This window comes from Theropithecus gelada, chromosome 7a (assembly GCF_003255815.1).
Source record: "Theropithecus gelada isolate Dixy chromosome 7a, Tgel_1.0, whole genome shotgun sequence".
In the NCBI taxonomy this organism is placed as follows: Eukaryota; Metazoa; Chordata; class Mammalia; order Primates; family Cercopithecidae; genus Theropithecus; species Theropithecus gelada.
The window spans coordinates 17,312,835-17,338,481 of NC_037674.1; the positions used below are offsets into that span (position 1 = coordinate 17,312,835).

The 25,647-nt window shown below is 47.1% G+C and overlaps 1 protein-coding gene across 1 annotated transcript in view; it reads right to left on the minus strand.

Moving 5' to 3' along the window:
- Positions 1-25,647, minus strand: part of EHD4 (EH domain containing 4) — a 77,274-nt gene that overhangs the window by 21,047 nt on the left and 30,580 nt on the right. The window contains exon 4 of the mRNA XM_025390751.1: positions 1,116-1,528. Within this exon, the coding sequence (XP_025246536.1) occupies positions 1,116-1,528 (413 nt within the window). The remainder of the gene's footprint in view (positions 1-1,115; positions 1,529-25,647) is intronic.

A 25,647-nucleotide genomic window follows, 5' to 3' on the forward strand; every position in this document is an offset into this window, starting at 1 on the left:
GGATTACAGCACTTTGGGAGGCCGAGACGGGCGGATCACGAGGTCAGGAGATCGAGACCATCCTGGCTAACACGGTGAAACCCCGTCTCTACTAAAAAATACAAAAAACTAGCCGGGCGAGGTGGCGGGCGCCTGTAGTCCCAGCTACTCGGGAGGCTGAGGCAGGAGAATGGCGTAAACCCGGGAGGCGGAGCTTGCAGTGAGCTGAGATCCGGCCACTGCACTCCAGCCTGGGTGACAGAGAGAGACTCTGCCTCAAAACAAAACAAAACAAAACAAAACTCTAAGGGCACTTCCAGCATTAGAGGACAATGATTTTATGGAACATGCACATATTTTTTAAAGAGCCATTTTTTTTCTCTATATTTTCTCTTGGAGGAGGGATATGCTTTTCTCTCTTTGGAGACATGAATTGACTCTGCCACTTGAGGGATGTCAGCAGGTCGCCTCTCACTGCCCCATTGGGCACACACTCCCGGGGCTGCTGAAAGGCTCAGCTATGAGGCAGGGGAGCCAGGAGCCCAGGCATGCAGGCTCACAGCCCGCAGCCCAGAATGAGGATGGGCTGTGACCCAAAACCAGCACACTCCAAGGGTAAGGCTGAGCCAAACTTCTCCCCAGGGCTCCCCTGGATCTAGGAGGTAACACTGGCCTTTGGTGCATGGGGACTAGCAGTGGCCTCTCAGCATCCCGTTGGTCTCACCAGTGCCACCTCTCTCAGGTTTGGCTGGTTATATTCCTATCATCCTGATATCCTAACAGCTACCATGTAGCGGGTGCTCTGACTGACCCCCTCCCTGTGCACCAGGCACTATGCCAAGTGCTCTGTCACACTGACAAACTGTCACCCCAAGTCCTTATAAGCGCCTTGTGAAGTGCTCTTATTAGCTCCATGGTACAGACTGGAGAACAGCGTTAGTCACCTGCCCAGGAGTGCAGGGCCAGGAGCCAGGGTGTCAGCAGGGCCACCTGACCTTGAGGCTGTATTCTTAACCTAGGGCGTGTTCATTCCTTAAGCCTTCTGGAACGGAGCCTCCTCCCACCCACCCTGCCTCCGGAGAGGAGAGAGCAGAGTCCCAGCCCCTGGCCTCTGTGCAGGGCGTCTCCTGGCTTACCTTGGCCAGCCTGGCTCGCTTGATGAGGTCGTTGAGTTTGCGCACCGCTGCCTTCTGGGGGAGGCTCTGGATGTCTCTGAAGAGGTCCTGGGCCTCGGCCTCGAAGAGCCGGCGGTTGTCTGTGTTCTGCAGGGGCTGCGCCCAGAAGGAGCCAATGTAGACGCGCAGCACCTCTGGCGTGTTGATGACCTTGCCCAGGGACCACATGAGGGCCCCGTAGACCCGCATCAGCTGCTGCGTGTCCACTTGGTCGGCCTTGTTCAGCACTACACGGATCTTGTCGTCCTGGCCCCGGAAGGCCTTGATGGCCTCTGAGAATTCATCTGAGATGTCCAGCTTGTGAGCGTCAAAGAGCAGGATGATCCTGTCCACCCTCTCGGCAAACCACTGCAGGACCTGGCAGAAGTCATAGCCTGGGTGGAGAGAAGGACACATCAGTGTGGCCACTGCTGCCGGAGACATGTTTCCTGGAGGGCTCAGGAACAGTCTCGCTCTCCAGCAGCTGCCAGGGAGACAGCCCTGTCTCCAGCCTGGAGGCAGTGGAGGCCTGGTGACTTGAAAATCATGGTCTGGATGAATCTGGGCGGGAAGGACCTGGGGAGCCCTTCCATAGGAGGACGGGGGAAATAGAATGGGGCTCATGGTCGCTTTGGGAATTGCTGACTTCCATATCTGCAATTTCATTTGGTCCTCATGAGTGTTTTATTTCACCTAATACAGACCTTTTGCTTGATGGCAAAATTGATCAGTGGTTTTGTAAAAACACAGGCCATGGGTCAAAAGATCCTACTTCTGAAAAGTCTCACTTTTCTGAAAGCCCAGATAGAGAAGAAAGAGAACCAGAGGCCACCTGGCGTCCCATGGGGTATCCTGTAAGCATAACAGAAGAGGTTTCACCTTCAATTAACCCAAGTTTGTAGAGTGCTGAGGAGGTCAAAGGTTGGCCCAGCAGGTGTTGTGATGGAATATTTATCTTTGGACTATTTATAGCTCAGGTATATTATAAATATTTTAAAAATATTACATCTCACAGTCATTGTGTAAAATGGTCTCTTGCCAATTTCTTTTTTTAAAATGGCCAGGCCCAGAGCAAATTCTGTTCAGCCTATTCTGGCCAGCTCCACAAATCATGCAGCTGCGTAAACACTCTTCAGCCCAAGGTCAAGGCTCTCCGGCCTTTCCCCAGGGAGGCAGATTCCCACGAAAAGCAAACAAGCGGAGGCCAAGCCCACGAAGTTGACTTTTCATCTCAGTCTCATCAGTTGCAGAAGCAGAGTCTCAATCCAGCCCAGCTAGTGCTGAGATGTCCCCTTGCCTGACCCCCACGCTAGGGGTTGTCTCCCCTCTTCTTTTAGATTTTGAAAACTTTCAAACATACGTAAACATCTGTAAGTCATATAATGAACGCTGATGTACCTGTCACATAATTTTAACAAATGTTGACACTTTGCTTTGTTTGCTATTTCAGATACGTTTTAAAACCAAGTCTAGTTTCTTCAGATAACAAAATACAGTGGTGAGACGGATCGAGATCTTCACTTGTCATCACAGGCAAATCTCCAGAAAAGAACAAGAGTAAAAACTTAGTTTCAAAAGGATATGTACAGCATGGTAACATTCACGTAAAATGCTAAAATACAAAATACTCAGCCATCCATGGATACAGACTACAGCACAAATACAAAAACGTCAACGGCGATTGTGAGACCCTGGTTGGCCGTGGGGGTGGAGAAGGTGTGGATCTAAGGCAGAGGAGGAAGTATCTGAGGGGAACAATCTATTAGGTGAAAATAAAGAGGGTCTGCGGACTGAGGTTTCCATGCATTTGAAGAACAGGTGTTAGAGGAATAGCTGAACAAGCCAACTGGATTCAGGTCCATTTTTCATAAAGAAAACAAGACACTCGGTAATGCTGAAGCCCCCCGTGCACCCCTCCCCGAGTCCTTCCCCCCACTAGGAGGCCGCTGTTCGGAGTGTGGTGTTTATGCCGCTACACGCGTGGATACTTCCAGTTCATGCTTTTCATTTCTCTGTTCTGTCTCACTGCGCACTCCCTGACTCCTCGGGGACAAGGAAGACAAAGGCCGTTCTCGGAATGTGGGCCAGAGTTTATTTTCATTGCTGTCAACAGCCAGTTTAGGTCAGAGAAAAATCAAAAACCTACTGACAGGGTCACACATAGTATGCAAAGATTTAGAGTCAAGGTTTCACTCTGAGTTCTGTCCCGAAAGGCCAGAACAAACTGCCCCCTAGGGTAACACAAAGTGCTACCGTCATTTGAGACAAACGTGTGCACAGACAGCCCTAGCCCACAGGACTGTAGGTCCTCAGAGGATGAATGAACTGGCTGTTCGCTGGGTGCCGGGAAGATGCTTTGGAGCCACCCTGCTGGGGTGGAAGATGGACCTGCATGGGGCCTTGCTTTTCCAGGAGAGATGATTGATTCACCATGCTGACCTGACCACTCACCCACGTGGTCTTCCTGGCGACCAGCTGGGGTGTCTGAAGGTTCAGAAACAAATCAAAGAAAACGCTGTGTCCAGGGTGCACATGGAGTGAACGTGAGTTGCTTTTGCTGAATACCCTTCCTGTTGGGTCGGGGGGTATCCTTTACGGGCTGTGGGGCTGAAGGTGTGGCAGAGAGTCCCTCGCCCCATTCCTTAGCAAGCTGGGGCATAGGCATGTGATCTAGAGTTAGACATTCACCTCCTTCCACCAGAGAGGAGGGCTGAACCTTAGGGAAATGACACAAAGACACAGTGAAAATAAGAATTTATTCACGGTGGCGGCGGCTTCCTAACTCTTTTCTAAGCCTAGTTCTCCAACTTTCCCATTGATCCTGTGAAAAATTCTCCAAAACATTTTCTTTCCTACTTAAATTAGTTAGAATCAGCTTCTTTGGTTTGCTATTGAAAGCGATGATAGGGCTGGGCGCGGTGGCTAATGCCTGTAATCCCAGTACTCTGGGAGGGAGAGGCGGGAGGACTGTTTGAGGCTAGGAGTTTGAAACCACCTGGCGATATGGTGAGACCCTGTCTCTACAAAAAATAAAAACAAATTAACTGGGCGTGGTGGCGTATGCATGTGGGCTCAGCTACTTGGGAGGCTGAGGCAGGAAGACCACTTGAGGCCAGGAGTTTGAGGCAGTGAGCCATGGACACACCACTGTACTCCAGCCTGGGTGAGAGAGTGGGACCCTGTCTCACACACACACACACAGACACAAAAAAAAAAAAGAAAGAAAGAACCACAGTTGGTAAACAATCCTCCCCTCACCCCCATTTAACTGACCTCTTACTGTCAGTTCCGAAAGAAACCTGCCGCCCAAACTGAAACACAGCTGTCACTAGCTGTGCTCGTGCCAACCCAGCCGTGCTCGCCACAACTCAGCCGTGCAGATGCAGTCTCTCTTCCTCTCGGGGCCGCCTGGGTTGAATGGTTAGCTTTGATTGCAACACTTGTGTTTAAACTTTAACTTAAATTGGAGTTCCCAACAGTTAATTTAAGTATTTTTTAAAAAGATTCCATTTCAATGCTATAGTGAAATCAAAAGTTATTAGGAACAGAGTTGCCAGATTTAAGTTTACTGTAAGTGATGCCAATACTCATGTCTGCAGGACAGGTGTATATCCATATTTTCTTGTGTTAAAGCAACAACGAGAGCTTAATACAGTTCGAGAAGTACAGGTAGGCAGAGCTGTGTTTGTTCTGTCCCCGAGCAGGTGTAAGAGGACTGCCTGTCACACATCAGGCAACACAGTCAAAGGAGTAGAAATCGCCGTGTCCAAAAGAGAGCAAGGAATGATCAACGCTGGGAGAGGCTGGTCTGCTTACCACCTCCCCCTACAAAGTCAGGATTATTTTGCCACTGTAAGCACGTTAAGCGTACTGCACAGTGGGATTAAATAAGTCACACTGTTGTACAACCATCACCACCACCCAGCTCCAGAACTCTTTCACCTCCCCCAACGGAAACTCTGAACCCATCAAGCACGAATTCTCCCTTCCTCTCTCCAGCCCTGGCGACCACCATTCTACTTTTTGTCTCTATGAATCGGACTACTCTAGGTACTTCATGGAAGTGTCCTTTTGCACCTGGCTTCTTCCACTCAGCATAAGGTCCTCAAGATCCATCTGTGGTGTAGCATGTGTCAGAGTCTCCCTCCTCCTAAGGCTGAATAGGTCTGCTTGATTCTTGCATCATGGAGGACTCAGGCACCAAAGACCTAGCTACCCAAAAATCCCAGCGGATCTAACTCCCAACATATCATTTAGTCTGCCTGCTAAAGGAAAACAGTCATTCAGAAGGACCTAGTGACCACAGATCCTCAAAGCCTGTTCCTGTATTGGAATGAAATAAGGGGCTTTGCTAAAATTTAGACTCCCAGGCCCCTCCCCAGAACCACTGAATCAGAACCCCGGGGACTGAGCCTGGCGGTCTGCACTTAGAAGCTCCCCAGATGACTGCAATGCGTGGTGCAGTTTGAGGATCACTGTCTAGACTCAATACCAGGGTGGGGGAATTGTACAGATAGGTTTATGTTCCTGTTGGTTGGCAAGCAACAAAACAAATCAAATACATTTAAAGCAGTATTATTTCCTTTTATTTCAAAAAGTTACCAATAGATGTTTAGGTGGTGCATCACAGGTCCAGGAAATGCAGAATTGAAACATGCTTATTTGAAGACGGACTTTAAAACTCACCCAAGCTCCCTGCTCTTGCCCATGCTGGGCCCTGGCCCTGGCAAACCCTTCCTCTATGGTCTAGACCGGGCCTAGAGATCCAGCCCAAATCCTAGTCATTCTTCAAAATATCTGGGCCAACTTTGATTAAGTTAGACATTATGTAACTTTTTTTTTTTTTTTTTTCTTTCCGAGACGGAGTCTCGCTCTGTCGCCCAGGCTGGAGTGCAGTGGCCGGATCTCAGCTCACTGCAAGCTCCGCCTCCCGGGTTTACGCCATTCTCCTGCCTCAGCCTCCCGAGTAGCTGGGACCACAGGCGCCCACCACCTCGCCCGGCTAGTTTTTTGTATTTTTGAGTAGAGATGGGGTTTCACCGGGTTAGCCAGGATGGTCTCGATCTCCTGACCTTGTGATCCGCCCGTCTCGGCCTCCCAAAGTGCTGGGATTACAGGCTTGAGCCACCGCGCCCGGCGACATTATATAACTTTAAGCTCCAGTTTTTTTCACCTGTAAGATCGAGTTGTTAAGTAATTACATGAGAAATGCTTTCATGGCATTGAGACTTTGTTAACTTTCAGCAAATGTGAGCTGTGGTTACTCTGGTTTCAACTGCTCCCCATCCTGAGTTCCCTTGCCTGTGCTGCCTATGGCACCACTTCACACAGGGTATTAAAATCAGAGGGATGGGCTGGTCTCTCTCATTAGATTATATATTCTCTAACCGTAGGAACCATGTCTTCATCATGGTCACACAAGATAGTGGTGGACAATGTGGGCCCTGGACCCAGACTGCCTGGGACCTTCCCGGCTGTATCACTTACTAGTTCTGTGACCTTGGGCAAGTTACTTCACCTCTCTGTGCTTCATTTCCTCATCTGTAATAATAGTGTCTTAGGGCTACGCTAGGACTGATAATAGTATCCACAGGCCTCAGGAGCTGCAGAGTTCATATAAGTGAAGCATTTAGAATCACCTTGGCATCTAGAAAGCGGTCCAAAATGCTATCTACTGGTTATTTTAAAAATCTTTGTATCCAGTGCCTGGCACACAGTGGGGATGCAAGAAATATTTGTGGGAGAAGCACAGTCTGCAGTTATAGAAGGAAAGAAAATTATTTAGGGTAAAGGTGACAGTGCACCAATGCTTGATGAGTGAGAGAATCAGTGCTCAGAAGAAGATAACAAGATACCAAGGGAACAAAAACGCTGCTCATCTGCGGTCAATGGAGCAGCAGACTCACAGAAGCCCAGTGGCCTTCCTTTCCTACCAGCAGGTCTTAAAGCTTCCAGCTTGCTCCTCAACTGAATCTATGATTTTAATCACAGACACTCCCCAGCTCGGGAAAGTCCTGTACATACCCACGCTGGCTGGGATAAAGCAGGGCACGTTTGTACCCAGAAGGATAAAAATAATGAATGTTTCCAAAGGTTCTACTAGAGGGTGGTTAGGTTCCCAGGAACACTAGAGGTTAGCTACGCAGTGCTAACTAGGCCTGTGAAGGAAGCGATCACTTAGAACAAGGTTGGAAACCAACAGGCCTCAGACTGAATGTGGTGCTCAGCTGCTGTTTTGTTTGGTCTGCATAGCGTTTTTTTTTTTTTTTTTTTCTTTTTTCTTTTTTTTTTTTTGAGATGGAGTCATGCACTGTTGCCCAGGCTGGAGTGCAGTGGTGCAATCTCAGCTCAATACAAGCTCTGCTTCCTGGGTTCACGCCATTCTCCTGCCTCAGCCTCCCGAGTAGCTGGGACTACAGGCACAGCCACCACGCCTGGCTAATTTTTTGTATTTTCAGTAGAGACGGGGTTTCAACGTGTTGGCTAGGATGGTCTTGATCTCCTGACCTCGTGATCCACCTGCCTCGGCCTCCCAAAGTGCTGGGATTATAGGCGTGAGCCACCACACCTGACCTTTGTTTTAAGACAGGGTCTCACTCTGTCATGTGGGCTGGAGCACAGTGGGGTGATTATGGCTCACTGCAGCCTTGACTTCCCTGGTGTCAGTAATTTTCCTGACTCAGCCTCCCAAGTAGCTGGGATCACAGGTGTGCGTCACCATGCCTTGCTAATTTTTAAAACAATTTTTTATAGAGATGGGTCTCACTATGTTGACCAGGCTGGTCTCAAACTCCTGGGCTCAGGTGATCCTCCTGCCTCAGCCTCCCAAAGGGGTGGGATTACAGGTGTGAGCCACCGTGCCTGGCCTATATAGTGTTTTTACAATTCTGAGTGGACTGTGTTTGGTCTGGATGTGCATTGTTCAGTTCTTACAGACAGCCCAGTTCATAGGTGCATCCACCTGGTGTTCAGTGCTGGGTAGAGACACAACAGCTCAGACTCAGCCTTTGAGACCAAGCTCTGTGTCCTCTGAGAAGCGGCCCCTGTTGTTCTGGGATCCTACAGGAGTCCCACAACCCTGCTGGGCTGTGAGCCATAAGGGTAGGCCTTCTTACCTGCTGGCCACAGCCCAGAACAGTGCTGACTAGGAGAAGGTCTCAGTCAATGCTTCTGAGAGGACTGAATGTTTTCTGTGAAAAAATCTGTTGAAAATTCCCAATACTGGCTTTAAACAATCTTTTGGAACACATGTCTCTGGACATTGAGAGTACACTGAACATCTTGGAATTTTACAAGACACTTCAAAGACAAAAGTGAAAAATGGATTGGTGAGTAATCATGGAGTGTCTAGGACATGGTTGGAACGGTCACCGAGGGACACACTTCTATAAGCCCCAAACTGGATGTGATCTCAATGTCCCTCAACAGGATGGGATGGATACACGGTGGCACAACTATTCAGTGGAATACCACTCAGCCGTGAAGAGGAATGAACTGCTGAATGAACTGCATGGCTGAATGTCAGACACATTATGCTGAGTGAAAGAAGACAGACACCAGAGAGTGCTTTCTGGGGGATTCCATTCCTATGAGATTTTAAAACAGGCAAAGCTAAACTATGGTGACAGAAAGCAGGCAGTGGCTGGCTGTGACGGGAGCCCAGCTGGTGAGTGGAACGGACAAACAGGGAGCGTCTCAGGGTGACGGAAAGTTTCTATAACTTGATGATGGCCGTGGTCACATGAGTATGCAAATGTGTCAAATTGACCAAACTGTACAATTAGATAAAATAGATGCATTTTTCATGCCTGTAATCCCAGCATTTTGAGAGGTCGAGGCGGGTGGACTGCCTGAGGTCAAGAGTTCGAGATCAGCCTGGCCAACTTGGTGAAACCCTGTCTCTACTAAAAATACAAAAATTAGCCAGGCTAATTTTTGGCGGGTACCTGTAATCCCAGCTACTCGGGAGGCTGAGGCAGGAGAATCGCTTGAACCCGGGAGGCGAAGGTTGCAGTGAGCCGAGACTGTACCACTGTACTCCAGCCTAGGTGACAGGGAGAGACTCCATCTCAAAAAAAAACAAAGGTGCATTTAATCATATGTTATACTTCTACAAAATTGACTTAAAAAGCAAAAGTAAATAGGAAGAAAAGAAAGAAAAAACCCAAGGCTGCTAAACTTGTTTAAAGATACACATCTCCACAAACTGCTGAATGGACCAGGAAGTTGAAATCTGTTCATCAAGGGGCTACATACCTAAGCTGGCTGTATATGGAGATGAACGAAGCTAAGGTAGAAGTCTTAAAGCTTTAGAGGAAATCGGCCTTAAGAACCACTCGAAGCGGCTAACCTGCATCCTGATTTCTGGCCAAAGTGATGAGAGCCTCTCATGGTGACAGATCAGGAGTGAGAATGCTCCAAGTTTGTGAGAATTGGTTTCAGCTAGGCACAATGCAACGTGGCCTGGGGCATGGACCGATCTGGACCTATGTGTGTTTGCACGTATGAGTGTGTGTTGTGGGCGCAGGACTCAACATAACCATAGAACCATCCCACAGTGCTCAGTATATTTTCAACACTTATTCATGCAATAGAAATTTCAATTCTTTAAGACCTTCCAGTGAAAACTATTAGTATGGAACAAAAAAGAGATGTAATTAGTCCTGTTGTTTCAAAATATAGTTTCTTTCTTTGCCAAAGGACCCAAAAGCTGCACAGCTTGGGGAACTAGGAGAAAGAATCTGCCCTGCGGAAGATCCCAGATTGGCATTCCCGGCTCTACGTTCTGGGAACAAAGGGAGGGGGCAGGAAGGAAGGAGCCCCTTCTACCCAATCAAGGGCTTCCCGTCACAGCCCCTGTGGAAACTGTGGTCCTCCATCCTGGCCGGAGAAAGAACCACCAGGAAATGGTATAAGGGGTTAGAACAGTTGCTCCCTGGCTCAGGTCAAATTTGGCAGTCTATTTTTAATAGAACAAGACAAAAATAATGCTTAAATTTATTTTCAGAGCCAGTTTCTAATTATGAGTTTTAAACAAGATGTGTGTCTATGGCCAGGTGTGGTGGCTCAGACCTGTAATCCCAGCACTTTGGGAGGCCAAGGCAAGAGGATCACTTGAGCCCAGGAGTTCAAGACCAACCTGGATGAGTGAGGCCCTGTCTATATTTAAAAAGAAAGAAAAGAAAGAAAGAAAGAAAGAAAAGAAAGAAAGAAAGAAAGAAAGAAAGAAAGAAAGAAAAGAAGAGAAAGCAAGCAAGCAAGCAAGAAAGAAGGAAAAGAAAACAAAGAAAGCAAGCAAGCAAGCAAGCAAGAAAGGAAGGAAGGAAGATAGATGTGTGTCAATGAAAGGATGCAAGGCAATGGAGCACAGGCAGAAATGCAGCTGGGCCCCTCCTGCCATGTCCCTCCTCCCACTCCTGTGGTGGGCAGGGCCACTTGCCTGTGGTGGTGACGGAACACTGCCTGACTCTGCTCAAATCTCTCCTCTTTTCGAGGCCCTGCCCACCCCTCCCAGAGTTAGCAGCTCCAGTTCCATGTGGGCATTCCTACCCCTGCCCCCAGCACTTTCTGTGTGGCTCTGTCTGTGCAACCCCAGGCTCTCCTGGCTTCATGTTCACCTTTGTGTCCCTCCAGCACCCAGTGCAGTGAGCAGCCAGCCCGAGACAGGCACCAAGAGTGCCTTCTTGTTCCATCCTCACCAATCCAGGTTCCATCCCCACCCCTTCTTAGAACCCAGAGATAATCTCCAAAACTGTGAGTGTCCCTGATTACTTCTAAAATAAATGTTTACAGAACAGATTCTCCATGACTGGCCTCTGCCTCAACTCTCAACCTTTGCCCATAGTCTCTTACTAAGCCCCACCCTCTCCACTGCACAAACCACACTGGGCTGTCTGCTATTCCCCAGTAGCATCCTGTACTTCCCTGTCTCCACACCCTTGCCCAGGCCTTTCTTTCTGCCTGGAATGCCCTTTCCTCTTCTCCATCTACAGCCACTCATCCCTCTGGGGCACCTTCCTCTGGGTGGCCTTCCCCACCCAGTGAACAGAACTGCCTTTCCTGTTTCCTCCTGATGGGGTCTGTCGCAGCCTGAGAGCAGGGCCAAGTCTTCACTGTGTCTGTAACCCAAAGGCCCACTGCAGATGCCTCACACGATCAAATCAGGTTCCTGGGGGACAGAGTCTTATGGCTTTAATGAATTTCCTTTGTAGCACTTATACTCTGAAATGGTATATAAATTTGCTGATTATAAGACAGAAATTCTGAGGGTAGAGACTCCACTCCTTATTATATTCACCACTACAAGCCCTGGAATTACTACTGAACACAGTAGGTGTTCAAGACATTTGGTTTATTCCTCCAAAAATTAAAAATGGAACTATCGTATCATCCAGCAATCCCACTTTGGGTATTTGTCCAAAAGAACTGAAATCAGGACTTTGAAGAGATATCTGCACACCCATGTTGACTTCAGCATTATTGGCATAATTTCTTTATCCATTCATTCATTGATGGACACTTAATGGCAATAGCCAAGATGTAGAAATAACAAAAGCATCCATCAATGAATGAATGGATAGAGAAAATGTGGTGTACACACCCAGTGGAATACTATCCAGCCTTAAAAAAGAAATTCTGCAATATGCAACAACATGGATGGCCCTTGAGGAAAAAAACATGCTGAGTGAAATAAGCCCATCACAGAAGGACAGATATACCTAATTCCACTTGTATAAGACATGTAAAATAGTCAAACACACAAAATCAGAGAGGGGAACTGTGACTGCCAGAGACTGTGGGGAGAAGGAAATGGGGCTTTGGTAATCAACCGGCATAAAATTTCAGTTCGGCAAGATGAGTAAGTTCTAGAGATCTGTGGGACCACACTGTGCCTATAGCCACATTGTGCTTGTAATGGATAGTTAAAAATGTGTAAAGAGGGTAGATTTCATAAGTGTTCTTATCACAATATAATACAGTAAAATTGATCAAGTGAATTCACTTGAACAAGAAATGTAACGATTTTTAGCAATTTGGCAGGGTTAGTTGCTTAAATAGTGGTATGCGTTTCTAAAAAGGGTTGTTACTAAGTGGGGAAGTGTAAATCATCTCAAAGTAAACATCAACTACCTGGGATCAATCAGGTATTTATTATAAATGCACTTTCGAAAAGAGTCCCTTTAGTTAATAATAACAGTCACTTCAGGGCAAGGAGTCTCTGCATTGTTTCCAGGCTGAGTTTACTTTGCAACTAGAAAAGGTTGCTTCTGAAAATGTCCTCCTGGCTGAGAGCAAAATGATAGCTATAAATCAATAACTGCAGTAAATATTTACTTAGCTCTTACTACATTCCTGCATTGCCCTGTGAGCTCCATTATCACTACAATCTTGTAATCCCTGCAACAATCCCACGAAGTAGGTACTTTTATTACCCCCATTTTACAGGGGAAGAAAAAAGACTCAGAGAGGTTAAATAACCGATCCAAGGCACACAGCTGTTTCTCAGGGGAGCCCAGATTCAAACCGAGGGTCTCGGATCCCAGAGCCTGTGCTTTCACCCACTGCGCTGCACCATATGTGCACCAGGATGGTAGAATCAGAGGTGACTGTACTTTATTTTCTCCTTTTCGATTTGTGTTTTTCTAAGTGTTCTACCATGAATATATATTATTTTTATATCAAGAAAACAAATATGCATATTGTAAAAATGATTGGCCCACTTGTATTATTATTGAGGAGGTTGTTCTTTTTCTTCTACAATGGCGCTTTTGGTGAAGGTAATTCCAGCACTTTCCTGCCAGAGGCTATGCTGGGTGTGCCGAGCACCACCCTGAGGGGGAAGCAGTATCTCAGCAACTACACCCCCGAGGAAGAGGCGGCCCCCAATCAGCGGTAGCAATGGGAACTGCTGATGACAAAATAAGCCACAGAATGAATGGCTCTGCCCCACCGGCCTTCTCTCCTCCCTGCCCCCTTCTCCCCAGCTGACCAGACGCAGGGCAGTGGCGGGGAGGGGCTGATACCAAACCCGGTCTGGGAGACTGTCCAGAGGGAACACAGGTTCCCAGGCTCCTTTTGCAGAGGCTGGATGTGAGTTCACCTCAAAGCTTTCAGCTGGTAATGGCCACCTCTCGGAGAATGTAACTGGCTACCAGAAAACCCCGAAGGTTGTCTCCCGGTACCTAGCCTGAAGTGGGTGTGGCCACTGAACCTACTTTAAGTAAAAGCAAGAACCAGGCGTGCCCGGGACGGCGTTGTGCTGTTTATCTGCTCTCTGCTCTTCCTACTCCTCGTTCCTTTGGGATTTTGCCCAAAACTCTGTAAATTAATTTTTCTGTGCCTGTTTCCTCATAAAATAAACAAGCTAACCTCACAGCCTGTCCCTCCTTCCTCTGGGGGATGTTGTGACAATAACAGATGGGTGAGCCACTTGTCCCTGAAGGCCCCTCCAGGGCAAGGGCGGGAGAGCCCCATTTCACAGGTTCATGCCACGCCACAGACATGGGAACAGAGGAAGGTTCCAGGCCATTACTCAGGCCACTGAACGCTGCTGCTTCTGGGCATGTGACCAAGTGAAAGGGAAAATTGGGTTTCGTATCTCACTTTCCATCTCAGATGAAATATCAGATGAAGAAGCAGGCCCATTTAAAGAAGGCTGAGCCCTGGAGAAAGACAGCAACTCGGTATTATCAGTCATTTTAGGCTCTTTGCTGGAGAGGGAAGTTGGTAAAAAACGTAACAAGAAAATCCTGTAAGTCCTGGAGCCTGGCTTAACCATTGCATTCTGCTGGGCCTCAGTTTCTATAGCTGTGAGTCAGATGATCAATAAGGATTCTTTCTGGATCTTAAATTTTAGCTATATACGGTGGTTCCAAACAGTAAGCTTCTTTGAAATAAAAAGTCAAATTCCCAGGAAAATCGATTTAGCTCAGCATCTGTATAGTACAGACACAAACTAGTTACGGTGCCAGCCTAAGATGACCCTTCAGATGGCTACAGGAATACTGAATGAACAACTCTAAATGACACCATTATCAAACCATAAGTTTCATTTTATTACATCCCTTCCACTGGATTCATGTGCTATAGCATTTGGGCAGATTTGAAGGTCCTTGAATGTTTCTTCTTTTGTTTGTTTGTCTTTTGAGATGGAGTCTCGCTTATCACCCAGGCTGGAGTGCAGTGGCGCAATCTCGGCTCACTGCAAGCTCCGCCTCCCGGGTTGACGCCATTCTCCTGCCTCAGCCTCCCGAGTAGCTAGGACTACAGGTGCCCGACACCACGCCCAGTTAATTTTTTGCATTATTATAGAGACGGGGTTTCACCGTGTTAGCCAGGATGGTCTTGATCTCCTGACCTTGTGATCTGCCCGTCTTGGCCTCCCAAAGTGCTGGGATTAGAGGCGTGAGCCACCGCACCCGGCCAATGGTCCTTGAATGTTTCTATAGGTATAATTAGTTGCCCTAAAGTTTAACTTATTGTCATCCAATTCCAAACAACCCTATACTGAAAGAAACTATCCGAGGAAGGGTTGTGGAATGAATGACTTCCAAGGATGCTTAAGAAGTCACCCCATCTAACCTTCTGATATTGTTATATATTAGGATGAACAGATCCAGGAATCCCGTGTCACGCACATGGAAATTGTCCATTCCTCATTTTTCAAGTGGGCTTTGTGTATAAGTCAGCCAAGAAAGTCTCATACAATATGTCTATAAATCAGACGGAGTTAGCTTGGCAAACATTACTTGCACTGAATTTTCTTGAGGCAAAATGCCAACAGACTCCACCCAAATGTGATGAGGCCAAACATTTATAAACAAGGCTTTGACCGTGACAATGCGTCTTGTCATTCTGTGGTTCAGAAGGGCAAAGGTAATGTTTCTTCAGGTTACAGTTTTCTAAAGAGAAATGTTAAACCAAGGGGATGACAACTGGGGTCAAGAAGGGCTGGAAAGCAACTTCTGACCTGAAGACCCTGCCCCTCGCCCTGCCCTGTTCCTCTTTTCAAACATCTTGGCATTGCACAAGTGTCCTGCATGCTTGTGGACAACAGCCAGCTCTGCAGACCAGCTCTAGCAATTAAGTTATCAGCTAACCGGCTCCTCAAGCCAAACTATTACTCAGAGACAGTTATTTCTGGGCTTACGTCACAGATGGAAAGAAAGACCCAGTCAGTGGAAACCATGGGAATCCACACGGGGCTCCTTATAAAAAAAATGACTCACTTATTTGCTAAAAGAAGTCCATGTAGTTACCAATAGTATTTCAAAACAGTCAAATACCTCCAGAAAAGGAAATACTTTAGAAAGGTATATGTGAAAAGACGTTCAACCACACTAACCATGAGGAATGAAAATTAGAATTGTAATGAGATGGTGGGCGTGTAAACGGGCGTGCCTTCCACAGTGGCATTTTTGGCACCAGCTAACATAAAAAGACCACAGTTCCTTTTGATTCCAAAATTCCACTTCTAGGAATGCATCTTAGAGTTACATCTGCACATTTTTTGGATTAGTCTCTATTTCATTTATTTTTTTACATCGATAAAGAAAAATTGTATATATTTATCATGTCCAACATGCTGTTTTGAAATATGTATACACTGAGGCTGGGTACAGTGGCTCATGCCTGCAATCCCAGCACTTTGGGAGGCAGAGGCAGGTGAATCACTTGAGCCTAGGAGTTTGAGACCAGTCTGGGCAACAAGGTGAAATCCCATCTCTACAAAAAATACAAAACATTAGCTGGGCATGGTGGCATGCACCTGTAGTCCCAGCTACTCAGGAGGCTGAGGTGGGAGGATCACTTGAACCCAGGAGGTCAAGGCTGCAGTGAGCTGTGATCATGCCACTGCACTTCAGCCTGGGCGACAGAGCCTCGAGATCCTGTCTCAAAATAAAATAAAACATAAAATAAAGTAAAATTAAATTAAAATAAAACAAAATAACATAGGCATTCATTGTGAAATGGCTAAATTGAGCTAATTAACATATGCATTACTTCACATACTTGTTTTGTTGTGGTAAGAACACTTCAAATCTACTCAGCGATTTTTTTTCTTTTTTCTTTTTTTTTTTTGAGGCAGAGTCTAGCTCTGTCACCCAGGCTGGAGTGCAGTGGTGCAATCTCGGCTCACTGCAACCTCTGCCTCCCGGGTTCACGTGATTCTCCTGGCTCAGCCTCCTGAGTAGCTGGGATTACAGGCATGAGCCACCATGCCCGGCTAATTTTTATATTTTTAGTAGAGATGGGGTTTCACCATGTTGGTCAGGCTGGTCTCGAACTCCTGACCTTGTGATCCGCCTGTCTCAGCCTCCCAAAGTGCTGGGATTACAGGCATGAGACACTGCACCCGGCCAGCAATTTCTTTTTTTTTAAGCTCCTCCCTACTCGGCACTTTTCAAGATACATTTGCACATTGTGCCAACTGTATACACTTGCACTATACATGCTAACCTGTCTACATCCACTGTGGCACTGTTTGTAACAGCAAAAGATTAGGAAGAGCCTGAATGTCACCCACCAAAAGGATGCCACCTATTAATTCTGGTCCATCTATATGATGGACTGTGGGAGGCAGCTCCAAAGTACAGACAAGGACAAGCTCCAAGATTTACTACAAGTGGGAAAATCACGACACAGGGCAGTGGAGTGAATCCTGCCAGGGCTCCATGGGAGTGGGTGGGTGAGCTGGGAGGAGCCCCAGGGTCTGCAGACAGGGTCTGCTCTGGGAGAGAAACTGGGGGATATGGGTGGGACAATCTTCACTATCTTTTTGTAGCCTTTTGTCCCAAGCACACACACACGTACCCACTGCAGGGCGCTTCAGAAAAAGGCGAAACACTGCATACATGGTCTGATCTGTGTTTTGTATCTCGATTTGGATTCCAGCTGGAGGTGACTTTGAGAAAGAGACTAAGATTACAGGTGAATGGAGGTTTCTTGAGGAAACTGCATCAGGGCACATGTGAGAAATATCCCTAGATACAAGAAAGAGGATTATGGCAAAAAGAATTGGAGGAGTGACAGAAGCCGGGCCCCTCAGCCACAGAACACCACTCCCAGGTCATTCTCCTCAGCAGGTTTCCCAGCTCCAGTCCTTGCCTGCATTCTCGTGGCTTTCCGTAGCTCTACGGTCAGCCCCAAATACTTCACGTACCCTCACCGCCCCTGCTTTTGATCTCCTGAAGAGTAAGGCCCTTGTCCGAGTCCCAGGACTCGGCCATCCTCTGCCCTCCCCTGAGAAATGCTGAGCGCTTGGCCGAGCGGGCCCTCTGAGCTGGGCCCGTCTATTCTGGGACCACCCCAGTTCTATAACATGAATCATGACCGCCCCTATCACCAGTTATTAATCATGATCCACGTTAAATGGTTTACACATGGTATCTTCAAAACAACCCTGGGAAGGAAAATTCCCTTACTTTATGAAAGTGGAAAGAGGCTCACAGGGCCCCATGCTGGGATTCAAGCTCAGGTCAGCCTCCTCCAGGGCCCACAGGAGTGTGCCTGCATCTCCCCACCTCCCTCCGTCTTTCTAAGGAAAACACAGACGCTCCCTGAAAGCCTTGTTATTTTCAGCGTTTCCACATCCTCCGGCTTGTTTGGATGGTCGAGATGCCTGCCGGGCACAGGTACATGAAACCTGAATTCGAGCCACCTGTGTATCCTGGGCAGGGCCTTTTGCTGTTTCCCTCCCACTCTGTGCTTCATAGATAACAGGAACGGCTGATATCTATGGAGCGCTTAGGTATGAACACAGATCATTCAGATCCTTGTAAGATCCCACTGTCCGAGAGAAAGTACTTTCCCCTGTTTTAGAGCAGGGGAAAATGAAGCTCCAAGAGGGGAAGTAACTCGCCCAGGTCGCCTAGCTGGTGAGAGAAAGAGCCGGGGACAGGGAGAAACGTGCCTGGCCAGTGTTTCTCGGCATGGACTGCCTACTACCTCTCTTCCACCTAGAATCCTGCATTTATAATCCTTCCCTCCCACCTTCTAGGCTGGGGGTTCTCCACTGGTGCCCAGTGATTAGGAGGGAGAGGGGCTTTACCAGCTCTAGCAACAGGGATTGAGGCTGTGTAACAGGAACGTCCCCATAACACCAGGGAAGGTTATTAAATGTTTCAAAATGCACCTGAAAACTTAAAAAAAAATTCCTTCTTTATTTTCGTTAGGGGTTTCTAAAAATCCTAGCTTCCGAAGTGGGCTAGGCAGGGGTGCTCCTGCAAGCAGTGAGGCACAGGCAGAGGACCCAGCATCAGGCCTCACACCCTCCCTGTCAGACGCCCATGAGGCCGACCGGGTCACTTGGTGACTCCTGCGGGGCAGCCACCTCTGCTTCCTTCCAAAGCCCTGCCCTGGGAGGAGGCTGGTTAGTCACAGAGCCTGCCCCACCCTGTCATCTCTCTCATTCAAGTCCTCCCCTCTGATCTCTGAGAGGGCAGCCTTTACACTGGGGCACACAGAGATGCAGGACAAAGCCCAGGTCGGTTTCGGTAGGTTCTCCAAGTTTGCCAGCCCCTTCTTTCACTTGTTTTGGGGATGGCAGGGTATGTAGGAGGGACAGGCTCAGGCTCAGGAGTGGTGGCTCAGCCCTAACCCAGATTCCTCAAAATGGGCCCCCCCGTATCAGAACCCTCTGGACCCTGCCCATATGTTCCTGAACCGTGTACCAGGAAGCAGTTATTTTTTAAATAAATGGTGTCTTGCTCTGTTACCTAGGCTGGAGTACAGTGGCACAATTATAGCTCACTGCAACCTCAAACTACTGGGCTCAAGGGATCCTCTTGACTCAGCCTCCCAAGGAGACAGAGCTACAGGAACACACCACCACACTCAACTAATGTATTTTATTTTTTGTAGAGACTGGGTCTCTCTATGTTGCCCAGGATGGTCTGGAACTCCTGCCCTCAAGTGATCCTCTCACCTCGGCCTCAAGTTCTAGGATTACAGGTGTGAGCCCTTCTGCCTGGTTGAAGCAGCAGTTTAACAGCTCCCCAGGTGATAACTGTCTGTGGACCCTGGGGCTCACCGCGCTAGTCTTCCGAGCATCATTTGCAGCCGTGTGGACTCCAGTGCAGAAGGGAGCAGCAGGGACAGGCTGGCCTAGAACACGTATGCCACACGTATAACACAGAAGGAAATGACAGCAATCGCATGGCCCAAGGGAAGAGAAAAACCAGCAACCAAACGCGTCCAGAGAACTCAGTGGCAGGCCCAGGGCTGTTCCTGCCCAGTACAGGAAGACCTGGACATTCCTAATAATTCTAGGTAATCAATAGAAGGTTGAAAGAGACAATCCTTCAGTGGCTTCCTGGCACTCTCCGAGAAAAATCTATGCACTTCCCCAGGGCCTACGGCTCATAGCAGGTGGCAGGGGGGCCTCCTGATCTCATCACCCACCACTTCCTGGCTGCTCCCTAGCCTCCGCCTTCCCCGAACCTGCCAGGTCTCACCTACCCTCTGCCTTTGCCGATGCAGCTCCTCCTGCTGCAGAGCTCTTCCCCCAACTCTCTGCCAGGCAAACCCTCCATTCTTTATGTCCAGCCTAAATGCCACCTCCTCAGAGAGCCCTCCCTGACTGCCCACCCCTTGCTGTGGGACATGTCTTTGTTTCAGGTGCATTTGTTTTGTGTTTTGGCTCCTCTATCTCCCCGAGTGCATGCTTCATAAGGCAGCCATGAGGTCTCCTGTTGCTGTGAAACCTAAGGCACCTGGTACCTGACACGTAGTAGGTGCTTAAGAAATTGACCAGGGGGCACCTAGCAGAGCGGGATGCACAGCAGACATTCGACATAAGAAAACCTCTTTCGCCTTTCCACTGTCCTATGAGTGAGAATGCAAGGTAGTGTGTACTCTTTTCCAAGCAAAAGTATCACCAAAAATTGCCAAAGGAAAAAAAATAGAAGATTTGATGTTGTTGGGGGAAAGCATCAGTTACATTTTCTCATGGGGTTTGCTGCCTTCTCCAGGTGTGTGACTGGCAGCTGCATTTTGCCCTGGTTTGCATCCACGTCTCTTGTGGTTAACAGCATGCACTCTGGAACCAGATGCCCTGGTTTAAATCCCATTCAACCACTTGTTGGCTATGTTGGTCATCAGCCACCTTAAAATGTAGTGGCTTAAACAATAACTTCTATTTTCTCTGTGGTTCTGTGAGTTGACTGAGCTCAGTTGGGTTCTTGCTTGGGGTCTGTCAGAAGGTGATAGTCAGATGGCAGTTGGGGCTGGAGTCACCTGACAGCCCAATTGAGCTGGTTCTGTGATGGCCCCTTCACTCACAGCTCAGCTGGACCAGGCAAGCAGGCTGCCTGGGCCGCTTGGCCTCTCCCTGTGGCTAGCTTGGGCTTCCCTCACAATATGGCGGCCTCAGTCACAGTATGACAACTACTGTTGGACTTTTTAGATGGCAGTTGGCTTCCCACAGAATGAACACTTGAACAGATTTAGGTGGAACCTGCAGGGCTTCTTATGACCTAGACTTAGGAAATCATGAAGTATCACTTCTGCAGAATTCTACTAACCAAAAGTGAGTTAGAAGGTCAATCCAGACGCATGGACAGAAAACTCCCAAGGCACAAATGCTGGGAGGCACGGGTCCTGGCGTGGTGGTGGGAGGAGGCAGCATCTTTTAAGACAAGCTACCATACTTGCTACATGATTGTCAGCAAATTACTTAAGCTCTCTGTGCCTCAGTCTTCTCGTCTATAAAATGGGATAACTGCTCCTACCTCACAGAGTTTTTGTGAGGAGCAAATGAGTTAATAATATGTGGAAAGCACTTAATGCACTATCAGAGTATTAGCTATTATTATTATTACTCAAAAGAGAAAGGAGCAAATGTTTTTCTCTGATTAATCTCTGTATCTCAATGTCTGAGATATCCCATGAAATGTTTTATATCATAAACATAAAAATGAAATGCTCTATACGCAAAGTAAGTGAAGTGTCCTTCTCCCCATCAAATAAAACTTTTCTTTTCATGTAAAAGACTAAGTTTCAAGTTTAGATAAAAACAGTCATTTCTCACAATCAATAATGCATTTGATACATTAACAAAAACTCAAAATAGCTGCCAGGGCTGGCGAATGCTGCTGTGAGTCATGGTGGTGATATGCTCACATCAGGGCCGGAAGCAGCAACACTTGTGGTGTGGAATTTCCCGTGGCACCAGCGGAAAAGGAGTCTGGATGCGTTTGTCAAAACTTCCCCGAAACAAAAAGAAATCAGGATTTCCTGCTAGAGGCCCAAGTGGCTAGTGATGTCCAGGACCTCACAACCCAGCCTCAGACCGGCCTTAGCCCTGGCTGGAAAACAGGATCTGCCAACAAATCAGCAGGCCTGGGCCCCCCCTCCAGGGATGGATACTTTTCTGTCACTGCCAAATCCAGACAAAGCTCACAGTCAGGTCACTGAATGCAAACTCTAAATACAAAAATGGCTTCATGATCGAGCCTGTGGCTGCATGTTCTATTCTATAGAATTCTCTACCACATCCTCCCATACCTCCTACCCCTCAGTATTCCGTGTGGCCTTCAGGACAAATTCGAGTCTACTGCCACGTGCACCACCTGCCGTGGACTCGTGTTCCAGCCACACGCACAGCTCCCTTTCCTCCAAGGGCCCTGAACTCACATATCTCTCTCTGTTGTTTCACACACTCTTTCTGCTGTCTAGAAGAGATACCGACAGGAAGGGCAGCCACGGTTATCTCTCCCTTGACTCTGCGCCAGGCAGAGGCTGTGGTAAGAGTGTCATGTCTTCGTCTCACTTTATCTGCACACCGGCCCACAGCACCCTGCCTTGGCTGGCCAGCGAGCTTGCCCATCTCTCCAGCCGGGCTCTCATCAACAACAGCCCTTCGGAAGGACAGACACATAGACCAAAGGAAGGGAACTGAGGGTTCCTGATCTCTTAGGAAAAAAGCTTCTGTTATTGCCTGTCATTCCTTTTTTGCATATGTGTGTGTTTTCCTCTCAAATCCTTCTTGTTACCAAAGCCGAGAGGGGAAGTCATTCTTATCTGGACATCTGTAACTGTTCTCTCTCCTTTCCTGGGCAAGCTTCAAAATCCGGTCTTTTGTCTTCAAAGTTCAAAAGTAGATGCGTTTGTACTTCCCTCATTGTGGTCTCTTGGTGCCTTTTTCATTTTTTTCTGCACCCCTCTTAGTCACAGCTTGGATGTCCAGGCCCCGTTTCCTAGCTCTGTCGATTCTTCTGAGATATGGGTTGAGGAAACCTTATCCGAAAAGGCTTTGCATTTCAGATTTTCTGATTTGGGAATACCTGGATGTATATAATGAGAGAGCTTGGGAATGCGACCCAAGCCTAAACACAAAATTCACTTATGCTTCATAGACACCATCTACAGATGGCCTAAAGGTAATTTTATAGAACATTTAAAACAATTTTGTGCATGAAACAAAGTTTGGATTGTGCCCCGTCACAGGAAGTCAGATGTAGAATTTTCCACTGGTGGCATCATGTCAAAAAGTTTTGGATTTTGGAGCATTTTGGATTTTCAGTTTTCAGTTTAAAGATGTTCAACCTGTAGTGCGTTTGAGCCCCTCAGCTGTGTCAGCAGACCCTTGAAACAGCCTGTTCCTGTTTGTATCACTGCTCAGGCACCTTTTTGGTGCTTGAGGACTTTCCTTAACATTGCCTAGGGGGACTTAAAGATGTCTGTATATAAATGTTAAAATGGTAATCAGTGATTCTGAGCTTCTGTTATTGCCTGTCATGTCATCTGAAGTGCAGTTAGATCCTCCCGGTTTCATGTACTATTACTGTCTCCAACTTTTACTAGCAGGGCGTTTTCTGTCCTTTTAGTTTTTCATTGTCTTCTCAGTTCTATTCATTGGTTTATAATTAATAGGCTGGGATTAAGAGGCAAGGGCTTAAACATCAGGAAAAGACACTCTCGAATTTTCATTTGACAGCTGTTGTTCCTGAGAGAATAAGTCGATCTGTTACAGAATTTAGATAGAGTTTTTTCCTTCTAGAGTTATTTAAATTTTTAAAAGGGAAAAGCTGCACTATTTTTGTTACTAAAATCAAGTCTATTGAAGGCTACACAAAACCTCATATTCTCAAGAAACCATAGGAATAATCTGTGGCTAAAACAGCACCTTGAACATGCCATGTGCTAAACAGATGGACAAGCATACCAGTTGCTACATTATAATTTTTCAAAGGATGTTACGTTTGGAGTCAGAATCCAGAGGCTTGTCCTAAGTAGCTGGGAACACACTTGTGTTCATGCTAACTCTAGAAATAAATCCTAGATTATGTTTACGTTCAGCATGAGCTCAATAGTATTCTAGGAAACAGTATTTCAGGGGCCAGCATGATAAGAGGTCGAGTGGGAAGGAAAACGCTATGTGCGTGGATAAAGGTGCTCTTTCTTCTCATCGCAGAGTCAAACACCTGGCTACTATGGTCAAGGGCAAAGGACGTTCTGAAGAGTGAACCAACTCAGATTTACCTACACACTTCAATAAAGCAATTTAGAAAACCGCAGAAATCCAAACATTCTTTCATTGGCTACTAAAATACAAGAAAAGAAGAAATGTTTGTAGGACTTTTGGGAAGCTATTACTTGATCAGAATATTATTATTATAAATATATAAGAACATTTTTATCCTTGCTTGATGGGAATTCAACACTTCACGTCAGCCAGGAAAACTACAGGTTAGTAACTAAACTAACCTAGTCTGTTGTCCTTAAAGATTTTCTGCTAATGGCCAGGTGCGGTGGCTCACGCCTGTAATCCCAGCACTTTGGGAGGCCGAGGCGGGCGGATCACCTGAGGTCAGGAGTTTGAGACCAGCCTGGACAACATCATGAAACCCCGTCACTTCTAAAAATACAAAAATTAGCTGAATGTGGCGGTGGGCACCTGTTTTCCCAGCTACTCGGGAGGCTGAGGCAGAACAATCGCTTGAACCTGGGAGGCGGAGGCTGCAGTGAGCCGATATCATGCCATTGCACTCCAGGCTGGGTGACACAGCAAGACTCCGTCTCAAAAAAAAAAAAAAAAAAAGAAGACTTTCTGCTAACTGTAATTTGAGCTAAGGAACATTTGAGGGGTAAGGAGTTTTCATATGGAGTAGCACAGTAAAAATTGCTCCAAAATCAATTGCCCTCATGAGTTTCATTTATACAGCTCCTAAACAGGAGATTTAGATGACATTTACTCCCCTGGAACGCTATGTATTTTTTTTTTTTTTTTTAATAAATAGACATGAGGTCTCACTATGGTGGCCAAGCTGGTCTTGAACTCCTGAACTCAAGTGATCCTCCTGCCTCGGCCTTCCAAAATGCTGGGATTACAGGCGTGAGCCACTGTGCCCAGCCACTGTGCCCAGCTTTTGAGGGTTAATCATCAACTGCACAAAGGGGAAAGGCAGAGCACTCGAGGGCAGCACACCAGCGGCCACCTTTCCTCCTTCCCAGGCATGAGGCCCGTAAAGGAGGCAAAGACCCGCCAGTGAAGTCAGTGGGGGATGCTTTAAACATCTTGTGGGGTCACAATTTGTACCCAGTCTATTATCCCATGTTGACGTTAATTTCTGGCAAAGGTGGGGCTGTGGGCTTACGAAGCTGGTCTTATGAAGCTGGGTGTAGGTGTGAGCCTATGTGAGAATGCGGCACTGTTTGCGATCGTTTGAGCTGAAGCTGCTTTACAACACTACGTATTCTTTGGGGTAAATGTGTTGAAAATGTCAGCTGAGTGACTTTCATCACCAGCTGTGCCCCTAACACTGTGTGGCACCGGGCTTGGGAACCACGGCTGTGGCCCGTCGTGCTGTCATCGCTTGTGGCTCTGGGTCCTTCCCCACCTGTTGCTGTGTCCATCAGTGTGGCAGGGACCGCCGACTGGCTGGAACCTATATGCTATTTCTGTGTATAGGATGTGAGTAAGTACATGCCACGGTAAGTCAGACCAGGATATGAGTCAGATCATATTATAAAGTGATACAAAGAACTGATCTTCAAAGCATTTTGGAAGCATTAATCCATGTGTCAACACCACTGTAAGGGAGCTACAGTTTGAAAGACACGATTACTAAGCAAAGGAGAGACGCTGCAACACACGGGGGAACAGAGTTGGCTAAAGGCCTACCAATGAGGACAAATGCATATGGTGGCAGTCAAAACCTGGAGGCCTTAAAATTTAGAGGTAAAAAGAAAGAGTTACCAAGACCACATATTTCTCCAGCATATTCAGTCAGAAATGGAGAAGTAGTGAAACATGGGCAGCTCAGAATAGCTGTGGAACATGAGCCTGCTTTATTTTCCTGTTAAAACAAAACATACTATCTGCAGAGCAACCTCTCTGGGGCTAAATTAATGCTCCTAAACAGACTCTTAAAAAAAAATTGATTGGCACTGAGGTATAGAGATACACATAAAAAGATGACCGTATACAGCACTAAGCATAAAAAAGTATTAACAATCATGATGTCCACAAATCCGCAAAATGAACTATATTATGTCCCTTTAATGGAACCCA